The sequence below is a fragment of the Hemitrygon akajei genome, chromosome 12, assembly GCF_048418815.1.
Source record: "Hemitrygon akajei chromosome 12, sHemAka1.3, whole genome shotgun sequence".
Classification (NCBI taxonomy): Eukaryota; Metazoa; Chordata; class Chondrichthyes; order Myliobatiformes; family Dasyatidae; genus Hemitrygon; species Hemitrygon akajei.
The window spans coordinates 31,952,678-31,972,598 of NC_133135.1; the positions used below are offsets into that span (position 1 = coordinate 31,952,678).

At 41.0% G+C, this 19,921-nt stretch overlaps 1 protein-coding gene across 2 annotated transcripts in view; it reads left to right on the plus strand.

Annotated features, from left to right (window-relative positions):
- The first annotated feature begins 2,342 nt into the window (after positions 1-2,342).
- pif1 (PIF1 5'-to-3' DNA helicase homolog (S. cerevisiae)) overlaps positions 2,343-19,921 on the plus strand; it is a 43,331-nt gene continuing 25,752 nt past the window's right edge. Inside the window, exons 1-7 of one of the 2 annotated variants that reach the window (XM_073062383.1) lie at positions 2,343-2,405; positions 4,380-4,965; positions 9,494-9,623; positions 11,604-11,729; positions 14,635-14,788; positions 17,377-17,491; positions 19,081-19,187. In XM_073062383.1, coding sequence (XP_072918484.1) covers positions 4,402-4,965; positions 9,494-9,623; positions 11,604-11,729; positions 14,635-14,788; positions 17,377-17,491; positions 19,081-19,187 — 1,196 coding nt within the window. In that variant the 5' untranslated portion in view covers positions 2,343-2,405; positions 4,380-4,401. Of the gene's footprint in view, positions 2,601-4,379; positions 4,966-9,493; positions 9,624-11,603; positions 11,730-14,634; positions 14,789-17,376; positions 17,492-19,080; positions 19,188-19,921 lie in introns of both variants that reach the window. The other variant, XM_073062382.1, reaches the window with a different exon arrangement.

Sequence of the window (19,921 nt, forward strand, 5' to 3'; positions counted from 1 at the left end):
GTCCTGCCTTTTATGCTGCGGTACCGTTTCCCGGATGGTAGCAGTTGGAACAGTTTGTGGTTGGGGTGAACTGGGTCCCCAATGATCCATCAGGCCCTTTTTACACACCTGTCTTTGTAATGTCCTGAATAGCGGGAAGTTCACATCTACAGATGTGCTGGGCTGTCCGCACCACTCTCTGCAGAGTCCTGCGATTGAGGGAAGTACAGTTCCCGTACCAGGCAGTAATGCAGCCAGTCAGGATGCCCTCAATTGTGCCCCTAAGGAAAGTTCTTGGGATTTGGGGGCCCATACCAAACTTCTTCAACTGTCTGAGGTGAGAGAGACACTCTCCGCTGAACATCGACGGCTCCTCGGTGGAGATCGTAAAGAGCACCAAATTTCTTGGTGTTCACCTGGCGGAGAATCTCACCAGCTCCATAGCAAAGAAAGCCCAGCAGCATCTCTACTTTCTGCGAAGGCTGAGGAAAGTCCATCTCCTACCTCCCCCCTATCCTCATCACATTCTACAGGGGTTGTATTGAGAGCATCCTGAGCAGCTGCATCACTGCCTGGTTTGGAAATTGCACCATCTCAGATCGCAAGACCCTGCAGCGGATAGTGAGGTCAGCTGAGAAGATCATCGGGGTCTCTCTCCCCGCCATTACAGACACTTACACTACACGCTGCGTCCGCAAAGCAAACAGCTTTAGGAAGGACCCCACGCACCCCTTATACAAACTCTTCTCCCTCCTGATATCTGGGAAAAGGCACCGAAGCATTCGGGCTCTTACGACCAGACTATGTAACACTTTCTTCCCCAAGCAATGAGACTCCTCAATACCCAGAGCCTGGACTGACACCAACTTACTGCCCTCTACTGTGCCTATTGTCTTGCTTATTAGTTATTGTAATGCCTGCACTGTTTCGTGCACTTTATGCAGTCCTGGGTAGGTCTGTAGTCTAGAGTACTTTTTTTTGTCTGTGTTGTTTTTATGTAGTTCAGTGTAGTTTTTGTACTGTTTCATGTAGCACCATGGTCCTGAAAAACGTTGTCTCGTTTTTACTGTGTACTGTACCAGCAGTTATGGTCAAAATGACAATAAAAAGTGACTTGACTTGACTTGGTGTGCCTTTTTCACCACACAGCCAGTATGTACAAACCACGCAAGATCCTCGGTCATGTTTATGCCGAGGAAATTCAAGCTGTTCACCCTCTCAACACCAGATCCATTGATGTCAATAGGGGCTAGCCTGTCTCCATTCCTCCTGTAGTCCACAAGCAGCTCCTTTGTTTTTAAGACCTTGAGGGAGAGGTTGTTTTCTTGATACCACTGTGTCAGGTCGATGACTTCTCTGTAGAGAGCCCCATCATTATTTGAAAAAGGGGCAAAAATGAAAGAAGACAGGCCTCCAGCGAAAGGGCATACATGCAGTTGGAGTGAACTAGATTTGGAGACATTGACCTGACATAGCTCTCTCTTTACAGTATTTCAACTATTGCCTATTTTCACACCAGATATAACTTCCTACCATGCTTTGGCTTTCCAGCAACGGTATTTGATTTCTTCCTCTATTAGATATCCTAGCTAAATGCCCCACATTTTACTGTAAAACACTTCAATTAATACCGAAGTGAAAAGCACCGGAAAATCGATGCATGAAGGCTGCATACAAAGTAATATGTCACTTCGACAATGATTGTACGCCCCTCCCTTTTTTTGCTTGCTATCTTGCTAAAGAGTTTAATTAAAACGCAGGTAAAACATTGCACCTTAAAAAAAACGTACTAAATAACAACGCAACAGTTTCTTATCATCTACCCTGTTTATTACATAAAGTTAATCCAGCGAATACAAAAACCATCCTCCAAACTTTCGAAAGTTTCACTATTTCTCCAGTTCGTCCCTGCTATGAAAACTGAGAGATGGACACGAGAATGTTTACAGATGCTGGAAACCCAAAGGAAGACACATAAAATGCTGGAGGAACTCAGCAGGTCAGACCACACATATGGAAATGAATAAACAGTGAACGTTTCGAGCCGAGACCCTTCTTCAGGATTAAAAAGAAGTGGGAAGACGCCAGAAAGTGAGATATAGATATCAACTTTAAAAATGCATCTGACAAAAGTATAAACTCTAAACGAGAACCTCTTTACAACAGTGACAACGTCGATTCCCGACCCTCAGTACATTTCACTTTGCCCCAATGAATTACAGCAGAACCCAGCGCAGTAACGTCATAACAGCGATTTCGACCTTTGACCTGGTGGACGCAAATGTGATTGGTTTGAAGTTTAAAGCGCCTTGCTTTGATTGGCTCAATTCACGCCGGGCAATTTGAAAATTACAGCGGATGCCGTGGGGACAAATAAATGCATATCCACATTGGGGTATATTGTAAAAAGTTAGGTTAGGGAGAAGGTAAGTGAATTCTCATTTATAAACTTGAGACTTTCTATGTTGCAACGGCAAAGAAACGTTTGCTGCTCTTGAGATCTGCTGGTTGATGGAGTGAAGTGGGGCAACGTTGGAAGCTGACACGAGTCTGAGAGGAGGGAGAAAGAAGAGAAGAAACTACCCTGCGTGTATACAGTCACCTAAATCTACAGACTGCAGGTGAACTAGAAATAGGAATGAAACTTAGAAACCAATTCAGATTCAGGAAGTAAATTTCAGACGGTAGAATGTCTGTCATGTTAATTACTTCCATTCCCTTGATCAGACTTCCCTTATCAACCACTTAGTTGTTTAAACACGTTCACGCTTACTCTAACAATTTTAGACCTTTCCCCCGTCCGTCTTCGCCATTATAATTCTCGTTGTACTAGTGTTATTAGGATATTTTCCATTCCTGAATGGAAAATGAGAAATGTGGTTTGATCTACTCTAACAATAAATGTTACAGGAATAATGTGCAGTTTGGGCTGTAATCTGGCAGCGTTGGAGATTGTAGCTCCTTCCTGACCCTGTGGAGTTTCCACGTACTCTTACTATGTGGCTTTCCTCTGTGATGGATATTCGCTTCTTGGCCAGTAGACTCCTTTCGCTTGTTTGTTAGCTAACCGTGCTTTCGGAACACAGTATCTGCCATTTCTAGGATCACAAACAGATTTAAGTAAACTTCCGGCTATCAGTTGTTTGACTTCTGGTCGCAAAGGGAAGTCAATCCTCAGTACTAGTCAGTCTTCATAATTTGGTTTTAAAAAAGGGTTATCTAAAATCCAACTTTGCAAACAGGTTTTGTGACTAGTAGACATTCTGTTTGGGAGAAGTAAGGTTTAGCTTACCACACTTGCTTTATTACTCCTTATGTGCAGAACAAGACAAAGGTTCCTTAATTTGGGTTGATTCAAACAGACAAGCTGACTCTTAAGTTGTTTGGTTCAAAGAAGCTTGCGCAACAGATGGATAATATTATTTAGCATATCAATAACTTTGTGTTTACATTTGGGACATTTTATGTTCTCAAGGAAGTTAGCTTTACAGCATTGATAGTAGGTAGCTGAAGAACTATGACTCCAAAGTGCTTTTAGGCTGTGTTGAAAGGACATCTGAGGAAACATCGTATGCGTATGAAGTTACTGAAGTGGTAGAGAAAGGGTATAAATATGGTGAGAAATCCAGGTTTATTAGGAGTGGTTGAAGTTCATCAAGAAGAATGATAGGAAGGTGGGGTAAGTAGAATCCATTCCTTTCAGCAACAGATGACTTGCTAGTATTTTCAATTTGTAGGAATTGTACCTGTGTTTTTGAAATCCTTTGAGTTTAAGAAATGCTTTGTGTTTTAGAAACAGTTTCTAATTGGGAAACAAACTTTAAGATAGAACTCCTTTGTGAGTTTTAAATGAGCTTTGAGAAGGTGTCAATTCAAATGTGTATCACTGAAAATAAATGAACTGTGTTTTAAGCATTTTGTTAGTTGGAAATATTGTCTCCTTAGTAAGCAGGAGGGACCCACTGCTCAAACGGTGGGTATTGGCAGCTAAAACTCACCATGGAGAATAAACAGGGAAGTAAACGGGTCTTTGAAGATTGGGTAGTTACAGTATTATCTCCCTTTGGTTAGTGTATTTGTGGCTATTTATATCCAGTAAGGCTTAAGATCTTTGAGTTTAGAGCCTTCAGCAAATGCCATCACACCCAATACCATCACACCTCTGTATTCCTGTTTTCCTTCTGCTTCTCAAAGGCACGTAGGTTGGCTGGTTCAATGATCACTATGAATTGTCCCTAGTGTGTAGAATCTGATGGGTGTTCATAGGGATGTGTGGGGTATAACACAGGATTAGTGTAAATGGCTCAACTATGGTTTTGTACACTCAGTAGGCCAAAGAACCTGTTTTCATGCTGTAACTCTCTATGATCTGGTAACTGTTTTATTTCTAATTTCTGCAGCTTTTCTCTTTGGAGGAGTAGCATGTTCCCTACTTCAGGTGTGGAGGTCCAGTGCAGTGTCACAGTGGAATACCTCGATCAGGCTGGCCAAGCTACCAAACGCAAAAATATCCGTAATGCCAGTGTCGCCCTTGGGCGCAATGAGTTTCGAGAGATTGCTCTTCTTGTGAATGATGGGAAGTTGTCACAGACTTTTGTCTTGCGTGAAATCCAGCTTTTTACCCGCTTCATTCGGGATGGGAAGAGTACTGTCAAATTGATTCCTGAAAATATTCAGATACTAATTTCGAACTGCCCACCAGACAAACTGAAAATACTTTTCAAAACATTATCCATTAAGTATGCTGCAGAGAAGAAGATCAGCAAGCCAGTCAGTGATCGGACACGGCTGCTCTCCGCCCTTCCTCGCACTTTTGACACAATTAGCCCTGTGCAGGTGCAGGACATTGAAAGAGCGAATAAGCTTCCATTGCAGAGCAATGTACAGTCACCAACTTCTACAAAAGGACTGAAGAATCAAATAGGTAACACTGGTCCAAACAAGCAGATCAAGCGGTCAAGGACCAATACGTCAGAAAACTGCCTGGTTTGTAATCTTTTCCTCCTCATTTCTTTTACGCACAAAATAATAGGTGCCTAAAGTATGCTCCCGGGGTGGTGGTGAAGTGGTGTCAATTAAGAGGCATTTGGACAGGCACGTGAACATACAGGGAATGGAATGATATGGATCATGTGCAGGCAGATAAGTTGGCATAGTCATTGTGGGCCAAAGGGCCTGTGGTTGTGCATTACATTTCTATGTTCTGTTTTTGATTTCAGGACAAAATGCTATGAGGAATACTTAAAGATGGTCAACTGGATGAGTGATGTGGGAGCTTTGGTGTATTATAGTGCTTTCTCATGCCAGGCTGATTGTCAACAAATGGGTTTCAATCAAATTGAATGTTTCTTTTGCTGAGGAGAAAGGATTTGGGTGGTCTCCCTTTGTGGCTCCCATGTATGTGTCTCCTTATAATTGTAAGTGGGGCTGCATTGACGGTTTGCCCATCTACCTTGTTCAAAGTAAATTTATTGTCAAAGTACACGTCACCATATACGATCCTGCGATTTGTTTTCTCATGGGCATACACAGTAAATTCAAGAAATGTAATAGAATCAATGAAGGGCCTCACCTACACGATATGCAAAAGACAACAAACTGCAAATACAAAGAGGGAAAAAAATATTGTAGTAGTAGTAATAATAATAATAAATAAGCATTAAATGTTGAGAACATGAGATGAAGAGACCTTGGAAGTAAGTTAATGGGCTGTGGGAACAGTTCAGTGATGGGGCAAGTGAAGTTATCCCCACTGGTTCAAGAGCCTGATGGTAGAGGGATATAATTGTTCCTGAACCTGATGGTGTGTGGGTCCTGAGGCTCCTGTATCTTATTCTTGCAACAGTGAGAGAGAGCATAGCCTGGATGGTGCTTGCCTGCAACAGTGCTCAATGGTGGGGTGGGCTTTACCTCTGATGGACTGGGCTGTATCCATGACTGTTTGTAGGGCTTTCCCTTCAAGGGCAATGGTGTTTCCATACCAGACCTCTCAAAACACTTCATCACAGTGTACAAAAAAAGCTGGATGAACTCAGCAGGTCGGGCAGCATCCGTTGAAAGAAGCAGTCAACGTTTCGGGTCGAGACCCTTCGTCAGGACTAAAGAAGGTGGGGGGAGGGTGGAAAACCAATCAGAGGAAAGGTTAAGGGGTGAGGGAGGGGATAGGCAGGAGAGGTGAAGAAGGAATCTAAGGGGAAAGCACTATGGGTAGTAGAAGAAGGCAGAGTCATGAGATGTGATAGTCAGCTAGAAGAGGAGACAGAGTGAAGGTGGGATGGGGGAAGGGAGAGGGAGGGAATTACCGGAAGTTGGAGAATTCGATGTTCATACCATGTCCCTCCCTCTCCTGCCTATCCCCTCCCTGCTTCCCCTCCCCACCCCTTGATCTTTCCTCTGATTGGTTTTCCACCCTCCCCCCACCTTCTTTATAGGGCCCCTGCTCCCTCCTTTTTTAGTCCTGACGAAGGGTCTCGACCCGAAACGTTGACTGCTTCTTTCAAAGGATGCTGCCCGACCTGCTGAGTTCATCCAGTTTTTTTGTATGTCTTGATTTGACCACAGCATCTGCAGTGTACTTCGTGTTCACTTCATCACAGTGGATGTAAGCGATACTGCATGATAGTTATTTGAGGCAGGATAGTTTTCTTCTTGGGCACCAGTATAATTGAAGTCTGCTTGAAGCAGATGGATATCTCAAACTGCTGAAATGAGAGGTTAAAGATATTGGAGAACACTGCAGCTAATTGATAACAGACTCAGCCAGGTACCCTGCCTGGGTTGGATGCCTTCCATAAGTTCACCCTCCTGAAGGATGCTCTCATGACTGAAATCACAGGGTCACTAGGGGCTGTGGGAGTTTAGGAAGGGTCCTCCATGTTTTGACAGTCAAAGCACGCGCAGAAGGCACTGAGCTCATCTGGGAGCGAAGCCTGTTGACACCTACGTCATTTGCTTTCACTTTGTAGCTTTCATCCTTCAGTGATTCAAGTTTAGACTGGAATGGACTTCACTTGTGAGATGGCATTGTGGAGATAGTACCTGGACCTCTTGAATATGATTTGGTCACCAGACCTGAATCCCACTGAACTGATGCTCAGCAGATTGCAGATCTCATGGTTCATCCAGGGCTTCTGGTTGGGCAAAACTCAGTGATGTGGAGACACACTCGTCTACGCCTGTTTTTATAAAGTTTTATAAATTATTCATTCTGGAACTGCAGATAGATGGGAAATAACTTTTAAAACAATTTATTCTTTAATAGAAAGGCTGATCACCTTTTGATGATTAGCCAGCAGGCCCTAATGTGGACTAATCATACCAGTTCTGACTACATTTAAATTCAACCTATTATTATATTTAAAAGCTGAGGCTTTTACACATGTACTGAGAGCATAGTAGGTTAAACAAACTATATTTATCTTCTTACTCATATAATCATTCTGATTGAAGTGTGCTGGAATGGCCAGGAACCAGATCAGCCCTAAAACTGCCTCTTCTTTTACATAAGAATTCACTTTACCCCTCATATGCTTTGATGCTCATAACAAACCTGAATCTATCAACTGTGATTTTTGAAAAGCTTGCTGATCCTACTTTTCAGAGCATTTAATATTTATCATTTGGAAGAAAATTACTGTATAGTGTCCCTTTATCCATTTTGGCCTGGGGGTTGGACTCGGCATCTCCCTCTGCTGTAAACTCAGTTGACTCTGTGTGGCCCAAGTTGAGCTGGTAGTTAAGTGAATATCTAGTATTCGACGGCTTCTCTTAAATATTGGAGTGTATCAGAGACAGAGGTCACCGACAGGTAAAATCCTATGGCGTTGCTGGCTGGCCTACAGTTCATCTAGACTCAACAGGCAGGAAACTTCTTCACACAGTTGTACATCCGCTTAATCTGAAGTAGAATGATTTTGTACACCTTTCTAGGTGCTTTAGCACCCAATGGGAAATTTATATTAGTTCTTGCAACGGATGGTCGCACAGTAGATGTTGCTTTCATTGAGAATTGGATTTTCTTTGCAGTTTCACCATTTTTTTCCTGAGAAAACTGCAAGTGATGTCAATTCTGTAATACCAAAGTAAATTACCAATCTCATTCTTTGACTTTGCCTGTCTGAAATATTACATGTGCTTACAGACCAATTAACTTTTATTAACCCTGCTTTCCCTTTAACAGTAATATTTAAGGGACTAATATTCAAACTGCATTCTTTTTTTTTTGTCACTATGACCAGGGATCTCCTGCAATATCAGTTATTGCTCTGCAGTTCTGATGTTGCAGGACCACTGTTACTGCAGCGCTTGGATCACGTTGATCTTACAGGTCAGGTCATGGACACTTCCCATTTCCTAGCCTTGGAATTGTTGCAGTCTGCTGCTGCTGATCTATCACCTCTCACAGTTTGCTTCTTGTGCTTTGAGGAGATCACATAAACTCCATACATGATGAGAAACTATTTCATCTACATTTTCATCTGGAGCAGACAGGGTGGGCAGGGCAACCACCCGATCTGTAGGCTCCACCAAAGTGCTCACTTTCATAGATTGCAACCACATTGTATTATCCCCGTAGAGACCTCCCTGGCGATTTCCTGGAGCTGGATTCCTGAGTGTCTTTGTGCGCTCTGTATTCAATAGAAGTACCTTCTGTGGGTACCATTCTTCAGCTTTTCTAGGACTTTCAGAATATCTATGAGCAACCTCTTGCTCTGCTCCTGTTACTGCAGAATCAGACATCTCAGCAGCTGCTTTAGGTACACCCATTTAACAGCTGCTTGCTAACATTGAAACTGCTAGTTTAAATGCTGATAGTTACAATATTTTGTAATAGGTCCATGTAGCAGCACCTCACAAACTGACAACAGTATAATGTTACACAGAGAAACTCAGTGTCAGCCACGTGGTTGAAGGCTGAGCTGTCTGATGCCACTAAAAACAATGTTGGAATAGTGACAATAATGCTTTAGCACTATAATAAATTTCTAGCCCTATTGTTTTATTGTTAATAATAGATGGCTCATAATAAGTAAATCATTGCTCTCTATCTTTTAAGTCTTGCCATTCCATGCCATTTACAAAGAAGCAAAATTGCTCCAGCAGCACAATTTAGTCGTTGAGGTTAAGTGGTTTGCCATTTTGAAAAGCACACAATTGTTCTTTTATCAGCATATTAATTTTAATGTAAAATGTAGAAAGAGCGAGAGCTCTGATTTTTTTCCCATGTCTGAAGTGGAAATGCTTAATGCTGGTCCTTCAAGCCAAATATTTGATGATCATTTCTTGGCCATGGATCATTCCTTGTCAGCATAACATCTCCACTCTCCCTCTTTGCAATGCAAAATTATATGATGTGTATTAGAATTGCAAGTCGATAAAGCATTTGCTGTCTCTGAGGGTTTGCGGACAAATACCTGGATAACTCGAGCTTATTATATTTGGTGAGTGGGTGAAGAGAGGATGGGGCTAGGCAATTCGAAAAATCCTTTAAATGTTGTATGCTGTTCTGTTGCAGAATACAGAACTGAAACCCACCAAAAAGCCCATCTTGTCAATGCCAGTGGGAAGGAGGCTCTCAAAGGAACAGTCGCACGTCCTTGCCATGGTCCTTAAAGGAAAGAATGTCTTCTTCACTGGAAGTGCTGGTAATTTAATGGGTGTAGAGGCAGACTTTTTCCTTGCAAAAAACATTGTGATTCTCAAATCATGGTTGTGAGTTTGAATAAATGAAAGATCAAGATTTTACTTATAGGGCTAGGGATAGATAGCCTGGAAACGTTGAGGTTATTCGGAGTGCAAATATCATCAAATGCATTTCTGAAGATCATTTTATTCCCTCCTCTAGTCTCAAATCTTGTCTCTAGTCTCTTTCCAGCTGAATTAGCATTTTCCTGACTGGAATCTGTCAAATGAAGAATGGTGTAGACTAGAGACTGGGGTGGGAGTGTTGTTGGCAGAGATCTGAAATCCAGTCTAAGCTTATTCTTTTTCCTGTTGTCTGTGAGGAAGGATTGTAAAATAAATTACAGATGTTGTCTTGTGCTGAGCTGCCTCCTAGCCACAGTGACTGGATTCATTTCTGACTTCCAGTGTTCTCTGTGTGGAGTTAGCAAACTTTCTTGTGACCGACCACAAGGATGTGCACATCGGTAGATTAATAGATCAGTATTGCCCCTAGTAAATAGGTGGGAAATAAGATCTGGGGTGAGCTGATGGAAATGCAGGGAAAGTGGGCTGCAGCAACAGCTAATGGGGGAATGGGGATTGCACTGTGAGCCAGTGTTGATTTGATGCTCAATAGCCTATCTTAAAGAAATATGAAATATCAAAGAATATGGAATATTGTCATTACAAATCTACAGTCCAAATATTTTATACTTGACTAATTTTAACAAGTGAAGCTCTGTAAATGGAAGTGCTGCACAGAAATGAAGATAGTTGATTAGAAACATAGAAAACATACAGCACAATACAGGCCCTTCGGCCCACTAAGCTGTGCCCAACATGTCCCTACCTTAGAACTACCGAGGCTTTACCCATAGCCCTCTATTTTTCTGAGCTCCATGTAGCTATCCAGGAGTCTCTTAAAAGACCCTTTCGTATCCACCTCCACCACCACCGCTGACAGCCCATTCCATGCACTCACCACTCTGTGTATATTTTTTTTTAAAACTTACACCGACATCTCCTCTGTACCTACTTCCAAGCACCTTAAAACTATGCCCTCTCGTACTAACCATTTCAGGCCTGGGAAAAAGCCTCTGACTATCCACACGATCAATGATCTCATTATCTTGTACACCTCTATCAAGTCACCTCTCATCCTCTATCGCTCCAAGGAGAAAAGGCCTGAGTTCACTCAATATATTCTCATAAGGCATACTCCCCAATCCAGGCAACATCCTTGTAAGTCTCCTCTGCACCCTTTCTATAGTTTCCACGTCCTTCCTATAGTGAGGTAACCAGAACTGAGCACAGTACCCCAAGTGAGGTCTGACCAGGGTCCTATATAGCTGCAACATTACCTCTGGCTCTTAAACTCAATCCCACGGTTGATGAAGGCCAATGCACCGTATGCCTTCTTAACCACAGAGTCAACCTACGTAGCAGCTTTGAGTGTCCTATGGACTCAGACCCCAAGATCCCTCTGATCCGCCACACAGCCAAGAGTAATGAACTCTTTAATGCATTAATGCTATATTCTGCCATCATATTTGACTTTTCAAAATAACCACCTCACACTTATCTGGGTTGAACTCCATCTGCCACTTCTCAGCCCAGTTTTGCATCCTATCAATGTCCCGCTGTAACCTCTGACAGCCCTCCACACTGTCCAGAACACCCCCGACCTTTGTGTCATCAGCAAATTTACTAACCCATCCCTCCACTTCCTCATCCAGGTCATTTATAAAAATTACCAAGAGTAGGGCTCCCAGATCAGATCCCTGAGGCACACCACTGGTCACCTGTTTCTTGTAAGGTTGGATCTCGGGCGAGAACCAGAACCGACAAGGTTTCCTAACTTTTTTTTTAACATTTTGGATAATATTTCACTGCTTCATCCCACAGAATGTAACTGAATTTGTACTTTTCCAACCATTGTTTTTTTTAATATTTTGCTCAAGGTACTGGGAAATCTTTCTTACTGAAGAGGATTGTGGGAGCATTGCCACCGAAGTGTACGTATACCACTGCCAGCACTGGGGTGGCTGCCTGTCATATTGGAGGCACAACTCTTCATGCATTTGCAGGTCAGTTGTGCACCATCATATGTGGTAAAAACAAGTAAAGGATCAGGACTGAGGAAATATACACCAAAAATTTTGCCACAGGAGTACATTTCATAAACAAGAAAAATCACGCAGAGGAACTTTCCTCTATCACTCCCTATGAATAAGTTAGTGCTCATTGTTTTCATAAGCATAATTTCTTTGACTGATTTTTTGTTTTGGTCCACTGAAATAAATTTTCATCTTCTGGAGAGGTTTAGAGTCCTCATTTATTAATGCAACTTTTTCTTGTATCTTCAAATTTTTGATTATCACTCTTCCTATCACTCCAGCTATTACTGTGATTCAAACACTTATCCATTTGAAAGTCAGTCTGTTCAATCTCCTCCAAATGAATGGGAGCTCCAGCTAAAAGTGAAATGACAAATGTGGCATTTCCTTATTATTCATCAAAACTAATTGTAGTTCCACGGCAGCTGGCAATTGGTAAATAAAATTTAGTAGAAGTATAAAGTGGTTATGTTTCAATAGGAAAAATAAGCAGAATCTTTATGAAATAACTAGTATAATATTAAAAGGTGTGCAGCAGCAAAGGGGATGCTAAATTTCTAATATGGTAAGATTCTGCATGCAAAAAATGGGCTCTTTGACTTATTTGATAGATATTGGTATATTAATCATTAATAAGTACGGAAGTCTAGATAATCCTTGGGCCTTAGTTAACCTGTTGTATTCAATTTTGGGCAACAGACTTTGGGGCAGATGTCAAGATTCTGGGTTGAATCCTGATTAATTTATTATAATTTTACTTGGGATTAGCAGTTTCAGTTCTCTGAAGACGTTAGGGTACTTATTGTCCATTATGCTGTTGGCATTTAGGGCAGCAATGAAGGTCCTCCATCTCTGGTGGTTGTCAGAGCTACCATCTTCATGTCAGTAACTTCCTGTCAGTTTTCACTATTGCCAGTCATGCAAGTCCTGGATGGAGACTCAGGAATACCATCACACTCAGATGTAGAATGATCTTCATTGCAGTTTCCATAGTTTTACTAGTCAGGGTTGTTAGCCCTGAGCTGAACCCCCAAACCTTTAGGACCAGTGGACCACTCTTAGTCTGGCCTCTAACCTTTGACCTGTTTGGCATGGGTGACTCTACAAAGAGCCAAAGCAGAAAGCTCTGACTCCAGCCAACATAGCTCTCCAGGTCATTGAGGCACTCAAGCCTCCAAGTCACGACAAGGTTGTGATCCCCTTGGAGCTTTTCTCAGGGTACAGAATACAGAAAGGAGATCAGTTAAAATTCTTTATTCTAAGGAGAAGCAGCCTTACTTCTCTAGTCTCTCCAGAGAACTGAAAATCCTGATTATTGAGCTATTCTCATTTTCAAACCATGAACGCCTATGGAGAATAGTTGTGCTGACTTAATTTCACTGTAAACGGTCAGAAGAAGAAGACACCAATTTAAGCTAACTGACAAAGGAATCTTAGCGAGCACGAGCAGAACATTTATTTTCCAGACCTATTTGACCGGTTTGTAAATGGTCCTGGCTACACATTCAGGGGTAACCTTTAGAAAAGAAAATTGGAAAAATACTTGAAAACAAGAAACCTACAGGTGAAGACTTGGGAATAGACTAATTAGTTTACTACAGTAGAAAAACTGAAGCAGGCATGGCTGTCTTTGATATTATTCCAATTGTTACCTCCACTTTGTTCCAGCTGTTACTATTCATTTCATTGCATTTCCAATAACAATAAGTTCAAATGTATCAGAAAATTTTGCCTTGGGGGAAGGGGATCAATAATCAGAGGTTGCCATCCACATCAGCACTAATGACATAAGTAATAAAAGATTGTGATCCTACAGACTGATTGTAAGAAGTTAGGAAAGAAATTAATAACCAGGATTTGAAAGATGATGATCCCTGGCAGAAACTTCAAAAACTGGAGGATCTAGATTGGAGGTAACTAACAGGGAACCAGAAATTAATAAGTTGTTTTTTTTTAATGCGTGTTTGCGTCATCTGGGTCTAGAATATGTTATCAAGGAGAATTATGCAGGCAGATGCAATAAGTAATAGAAAGAAATAGACTCTGGGAAGACAATGGTGGAATGGGGTTAGCTGGATACTGTTGTATGAGCCAGTATTGATTCTGGACTGAACGGATTCAGACAGTCTTTCTGAGAATACCATCTAAGAAAATCACAAATGAGGGGGGTAAAAATATTGATAATTTACCAATGTACTGTATATAGAAACTAAATCAAATCACTGGATTTAGTAAATGGAACAATTTCACACTGCTCAGTATGTATGTATGCACATCTGTCTTGCCCATTGCAAAGTTATATATATTCACTCTACTTCTGCACTATTTTACCATTTCCAGCAGAGGCTACAGTTAATAGTTTAGTTTAACTAACTCCGCAGATCCAAGTATTCTAATATCTTTATTGCCTTTTAGTTAAGTTTTCAACACTCTTACCTTATGATGAATTGTGATTTAGGGAACCAATTTTGATTAAAATATGATTTTGCTTTTCAATTAGTTACAAGTTAATGGGAAGGCCTTCCTATTATGGGCTCATGAGGGTTTGGTGATTACCACATGATCAGACACTTCTTTACTAGTTTAATTATGAAAGGCATTTCTGAGGTAACTGGCAATTTCCTAAACATTTCAATTGTATTACACAATAAAAATAACAATCCTAATGAACTGAGATGTCAATGTCAGATGAAGAGTGGTCATCGATTTGACTCGTTTAGAATTTCACGTGGTTTCTGTCATATTTCAAATTGTTCATACTAGCTAAAGTGGAAGATATTTACTTGCCAATTTGAGATTGAGGTATTGAGAAAGCAGCAGTCGACACCATGCTTCCCAAAGTATATAACAGATTTTGGATCTATTGTGTCTACAGGGATTGGATCAGGAAAAGCTTCTCTGCAACAATGTGTAGAGTTGGCTCAAAGACCCGGGATCCTCAGTCACTGGATAAATTGCAAGCACCTCATCATAGATGAAATCTCGATGATAGAAGGAGAATTCTTCGACAAGCTTGAAGCTGTGGCGAGGTATGTCATACAGTTAAAAGGGCATACTATGTGTCTCTCATTTCTCTCTGGTCTTGTAAAAAGGATACTGATCTGTAATGGTGACAATTCAAAGGTGTGTGAACATCTGACTGATAAATATAGTCCACCTTCCTTCTGAGAAAGTACCCAGCCTTTCATTGTACTTTCACACAGTAGCACAGGAGATCAATTTTGTATATCAGTTGGATGTTCACCACTAATGCCCCCATTATACTTTGTTATTTTACTTGTTAATCATCACACCAAGGTGCTTGTTATGCATATAATTTGCTTAGTTTCTGACTACTATTATTTGTTAATAATGATATCTGTGCTCTTTCAAATATATGCAGGGGTTTCTAATAATAACCACTGTTACCTAGGATAAGATATTAGTTTCTCAGCTTCTTTCTGTCCAAGTACATGATGGTTATGCAATTTATCCTACAAGCGTCATAAAAGGCCCAAGTTGGTGAAGTCACCAAAAATATAAGTTAGCTTTCAAACATGCACTGCCTCATTAAGACATACTAAAGATCATATAAATACCTTGCTACTGATTTTAATTCTGCTCCTTTGCTGTCTTAGGCTGAGTAAGATTTAATAACCTTGGCGTTCTGTTTCCCCTAGAGATTGAAAAATCCTCAGCGTAACAGACTGCACCTTGCCCCAACTCATCTACTGTCAAAACTATTCTGTTGCCACTTCCAGATTTGATTTTTTGCAGTTCTCTCCTTGTTGGTTTCCTTCACTACCCATTCAAATTCAGGTTTTCCCGAAGTCTCAGGTACCCATGTCCTCCCCTGTACAACAAAGTCTACTTCATCCATCATTTTTATCTATTGTTATATGCCTTTACTTCCAATCCTCTAACCACTTTCAATTTGAAATGACCCTCTAGGCATGACCATGGGCTGCCTTTTCTCTGTAACAGAAAAAAATATTTTTCCCTTCCTGTCCCTGACTGCAGCCTCTGTTCTTTAGTCTGGTATTGGTGGTTATAGCTTCAGTCTCCCGAAGCGTGCATTCCAAAGTTCCTTCCTTTTATTTCCAAGGTCCATTTTCTGCTTTGCTATTCACTTTAACCTTGCCCTTATTTATCCCATCCTAATATTAATTTCTTAGGCTGGTGCCAGGCTTTTGTTTTGACTCTGCCTCTGTTTCACTTCTTGCTGTTCATATATAACATTAAAATCTATATGATTATCAAATGGTTTATAAATGAACGACATTTATGATATAATATGAAATATATGGTGCTTTCTGTGATGGCTTGTCACCTATCAGTAACAAATGGAAATTGTTGATGGTTGCTGATTACTTATGGACAATAATGCTGTAAAATATTGTAATAACTCCATGATCTTGACTTGCTTTGTGCTGACAACCACTTTTATTTTAGTGGAGATTTTTAAAAATATATTATGTATACGCTCAGCAGCCGTTTTTATTAGGTACATCTGTTTGTTAATGCAAGTATCTAACCAGCCAATCATGTGGCAGCAACTCAATGCATAACAGCATGCAGACATGGTCAAGAGTTTCAGTTGTTCAGACCAAACATCAGAAAGGAGAAGAAATATGATCTAAGTGGCTTTGACTGTGGAATGATTGTTGGTGTCAGACAAAGTGGTTTGAGTATCTCAGAAACTGCTGACTCCTGGGATTTTCACACATTACAGTCTCTAGGGCAGGGGGGTTCCAACCTTTTCTTCTGTCATGGACCCCAGGTTGGGAAATCTTGCTCTAGAGCCTGGCAGAAAACCAGTAAGTGGCAGTTCTGTAGGCGAAAACATTTTGTTTTCTGCAGCTGTGACACGATTTCTGATCAGCAGTGCTGTGCCCCTACCTCTTTTGCCTTCCACCCTGTTCTTTCTGACACATAAGTTCATAAACATGAGTTTATAGAGTTGATGTGGATAGGCTTTTTCCATTGAGAGTAGGGGAGATTCGAACAAGAGGACATGAGTTGAGAGTTAAGGGGCAAAAGTTTAGGGGTAACACGAGGGGGAACTTCTTTACTCAGAGAGTGGTGGCTGTGTGGAACAAGCTTCCAGTAGAAGTGGTAGAGGCAGGTTTGATTTTGTCATTTGAAAAAAAAAAATTGGATAGGTATATGGACAGGAAAGGAATGGAGGGTTATGGGCTGAGTGCAGGTCGGTGGGACTAGGTGAGAGTAAGCGTTCGGCACGGACTAGAAGGGCCGAGATGGCCTGTTTCCGTGATATGGTTATATGGTTAGTGAGAGAGGTTAGAGGAGAATGGCCAGACTGGTTCATGCTGACAAGAAGGGGAAGGTAATTCAAATAACCATGCATTACAACAGTGGTGGTACAGAAGAGCATCACTGAATACACAACACATCAAACCTTGAAGTGGATGGGCTACAGCAGCAGAAGACCTTGAACAGGAGGTATCATTTTTTAACTAAAACAAAAGTGGGCACAGAGTGTCTCAGTATCCTGAGTTAATTTAATCCAATGTTCATAAATTGTGTTATAATGATTAAGTTCTATTCTCAGGGAGTAGCTCAGTACCTAAGCCTTTGTTCCCTTTTCATTGTTCATTGTTCCCTTTTCCTTTTGCAGGATTGTTCGAAAGTGCAATGAGCCTTTTGGTGGAATCCAGTTGATAGTTTGTGGAGATTTTCTGCAGCTTCCTCCTGTGACTCATGGCAAGGAAAGACATAAGTTTTGCTTCCAGGTAAGAAGTTGAAAATGTTAAACATTTATTTTGAGGCAACCCAGTAATTTTGAGGTAGGGCTGAAGGAAAGAAATTCATTGTCTTCAAGTTTTCCCTGCAGTTCCCAGTGTAATTGAATGTATTTAGGATTGGGCATCAGTCACAGTGCGTCAGTAGATGCAAAATGTTTAACAGTTCCTGAGAGGATTTCCTTTCCTTCAATGGCCTGGATTCAAAATTATCAATATGCAATGCAAAACAAATTTTACTACTTTAGTAAATATATCATTGCCATTGTCACAATTTGATCGCTATTTTTGAGTTTATCTAACTAGTCAGCATCAGCTGTCTGCAAAACATCAGTCACTCCTTTAATCAATTAAGTTTTGAGGATACTTGCTGCTTATTGATTTTTGTCTGTGACCCAGATTGACTTTGAAATGTAGAAATAAAACAGCTACTTGATGGAAGTGGCAGAGTGTGTGTTGTTTGCTCTAACTAAAATTGGGAGGGGTGGTTCTGATTTATTAGGATTTTGAATGAGGTTGGATATTAAAATAACACCTGGTCACTTAGAGCTAAAGGTTTACAAGGATGTTGCTGGGACTTGAGAAACTGAGTTACAAAGATAGGCTGAACAGGTTAGGACTTTATTCCCTGGAGCGTAGAAGAATGAGGGGAGATTTGATAGAGGTGGATAAAATTATGATGGGCATAGATAGAGTGAATGCAAGCAGGCTTTTTCCACTGAGGCTAGGGGAGAAAAAAAACCCACAGGACATGGGTTAAGGGTGAAGGGGGAAAAGTTTAAAGCGAACATTAGGGGTGGCTTCTTCACACAGAGAGTGGTGGGAGTGTGGAATGAGCTGCCAGATGAAGTGGTAAATGCGGGCTCATTATTAACATTTAAGAAAAACTTGGACAAGTACATGGATGAGAGGTGTATGGAGGGATGTGGTCCAGGTGCAGGCCAGTAGGACTAGGCAGAAAAATGGTTCAGCACAGCCAAGAAGGGCCGAAGGGCCTGTTTCTGTGCTGTAATGTTCTATGAAAGTTCTAAAATAATTTATTGCCTTCCATGATGAGAGGACAGACAAAGAAAAGTAGAAGATAGAACAGATGTAGGAACTGCAACCATTGTGGTGGTGGTTGGCAGCCATCTGTCTCGAAGGACAATGGGTGATGATCATCACCACAAGCCTGGGTGGAAGGTATGGAGATCCTAAGATGCCCAGTTGTTAAGATCCCTCACCAGTGTAGTCTAAAAGAAAGCTTATGAAGCAATATGTTTGGCACCAGCTTAGCTGCAGGAGCTGCCAGAAGGATTTTCGATGATATCCAGCTGCCTTAGGGGCTCCACTCTGGATTTGCTGTCTGGATTTACTCCCGTAGCCTTTGTCTCTCCCAAGGCTGCCCACAAGGCAGTGGGGCTATTTACCCATAGCTGGGGATCTGGTTCATGAGCTCTAGGGCGTGTCCACATACCATAGTACATCATTTATTTAACAAGTGGGAAGTACTTGGAGAAATAATATTCCTATTTGTTCCATTACTCTGGTTTTGGGAATCTCTGCACAATAAAGGGAAATGTACCTTGTGATTTCTTTAGGCAAAGAGCTGGTACAAATGTATCGAGGTGAACATGGAACTGACAGAGGTGCGAAGGCAAACCGATAAAACGTTCATTGCAATGTTGCAGGCTATACGGCTTGGGAGGCAAGTACTATTAATCTTAGCATTTACAGCAATAAAAAAGCCCTGTATTTTTAATTTTCAGTAATTAGATATGCCTTTGCGAGCATGTGTGTGTGGATGTACAATGAAAACTTTCACTGAAATACATAAAGGCAGGACAGGTATGGATGATGAATCCGATAGTGTTCAAAGATGTGCAGTGCATGAATTGACTTTCAAAAAATTAGACTTTGCAAACAATAGTCTTTACCTATTCCTAACATTTCCTGTTGTAGTTCTTACTACAGAGTCCAATAAAAGTTAGCAAATTACAGCATTATAAGAAATAGGGCCACTGAATTGGACCAAGAAAGGAATTGGCTCCTTCTCTCATTCCAGAGTAGGAAACAGTAGGCCATGATTATTTCTGTATTCTTTACTAAAGGAGCAGGGCTGTGATCAAAATTTTAAAAAACATAATTTTGAGAAGGTGAAAGAATACAGCTTCTTGAAATTGTTCTGATTTATTCATTTATAGTTGACTTTCTACCTTAAGTCTAGCTTCCTTCTCAATCACTGTATTCCCTCTATTTCCTGAAAATATACATTAATCCTGATCTTGGAGCATACAAACAACTGAGAATCCACAGCCCTCTGACACTACTTTTGAGTGAAGAAATTTACACTTATCAGTACCAATGGCAGAGGTTTTACACTATAGTTCTAAATTCTCCACTAGAGACGTTTGGTGTTTAACTCCACTATTATTTAGATCT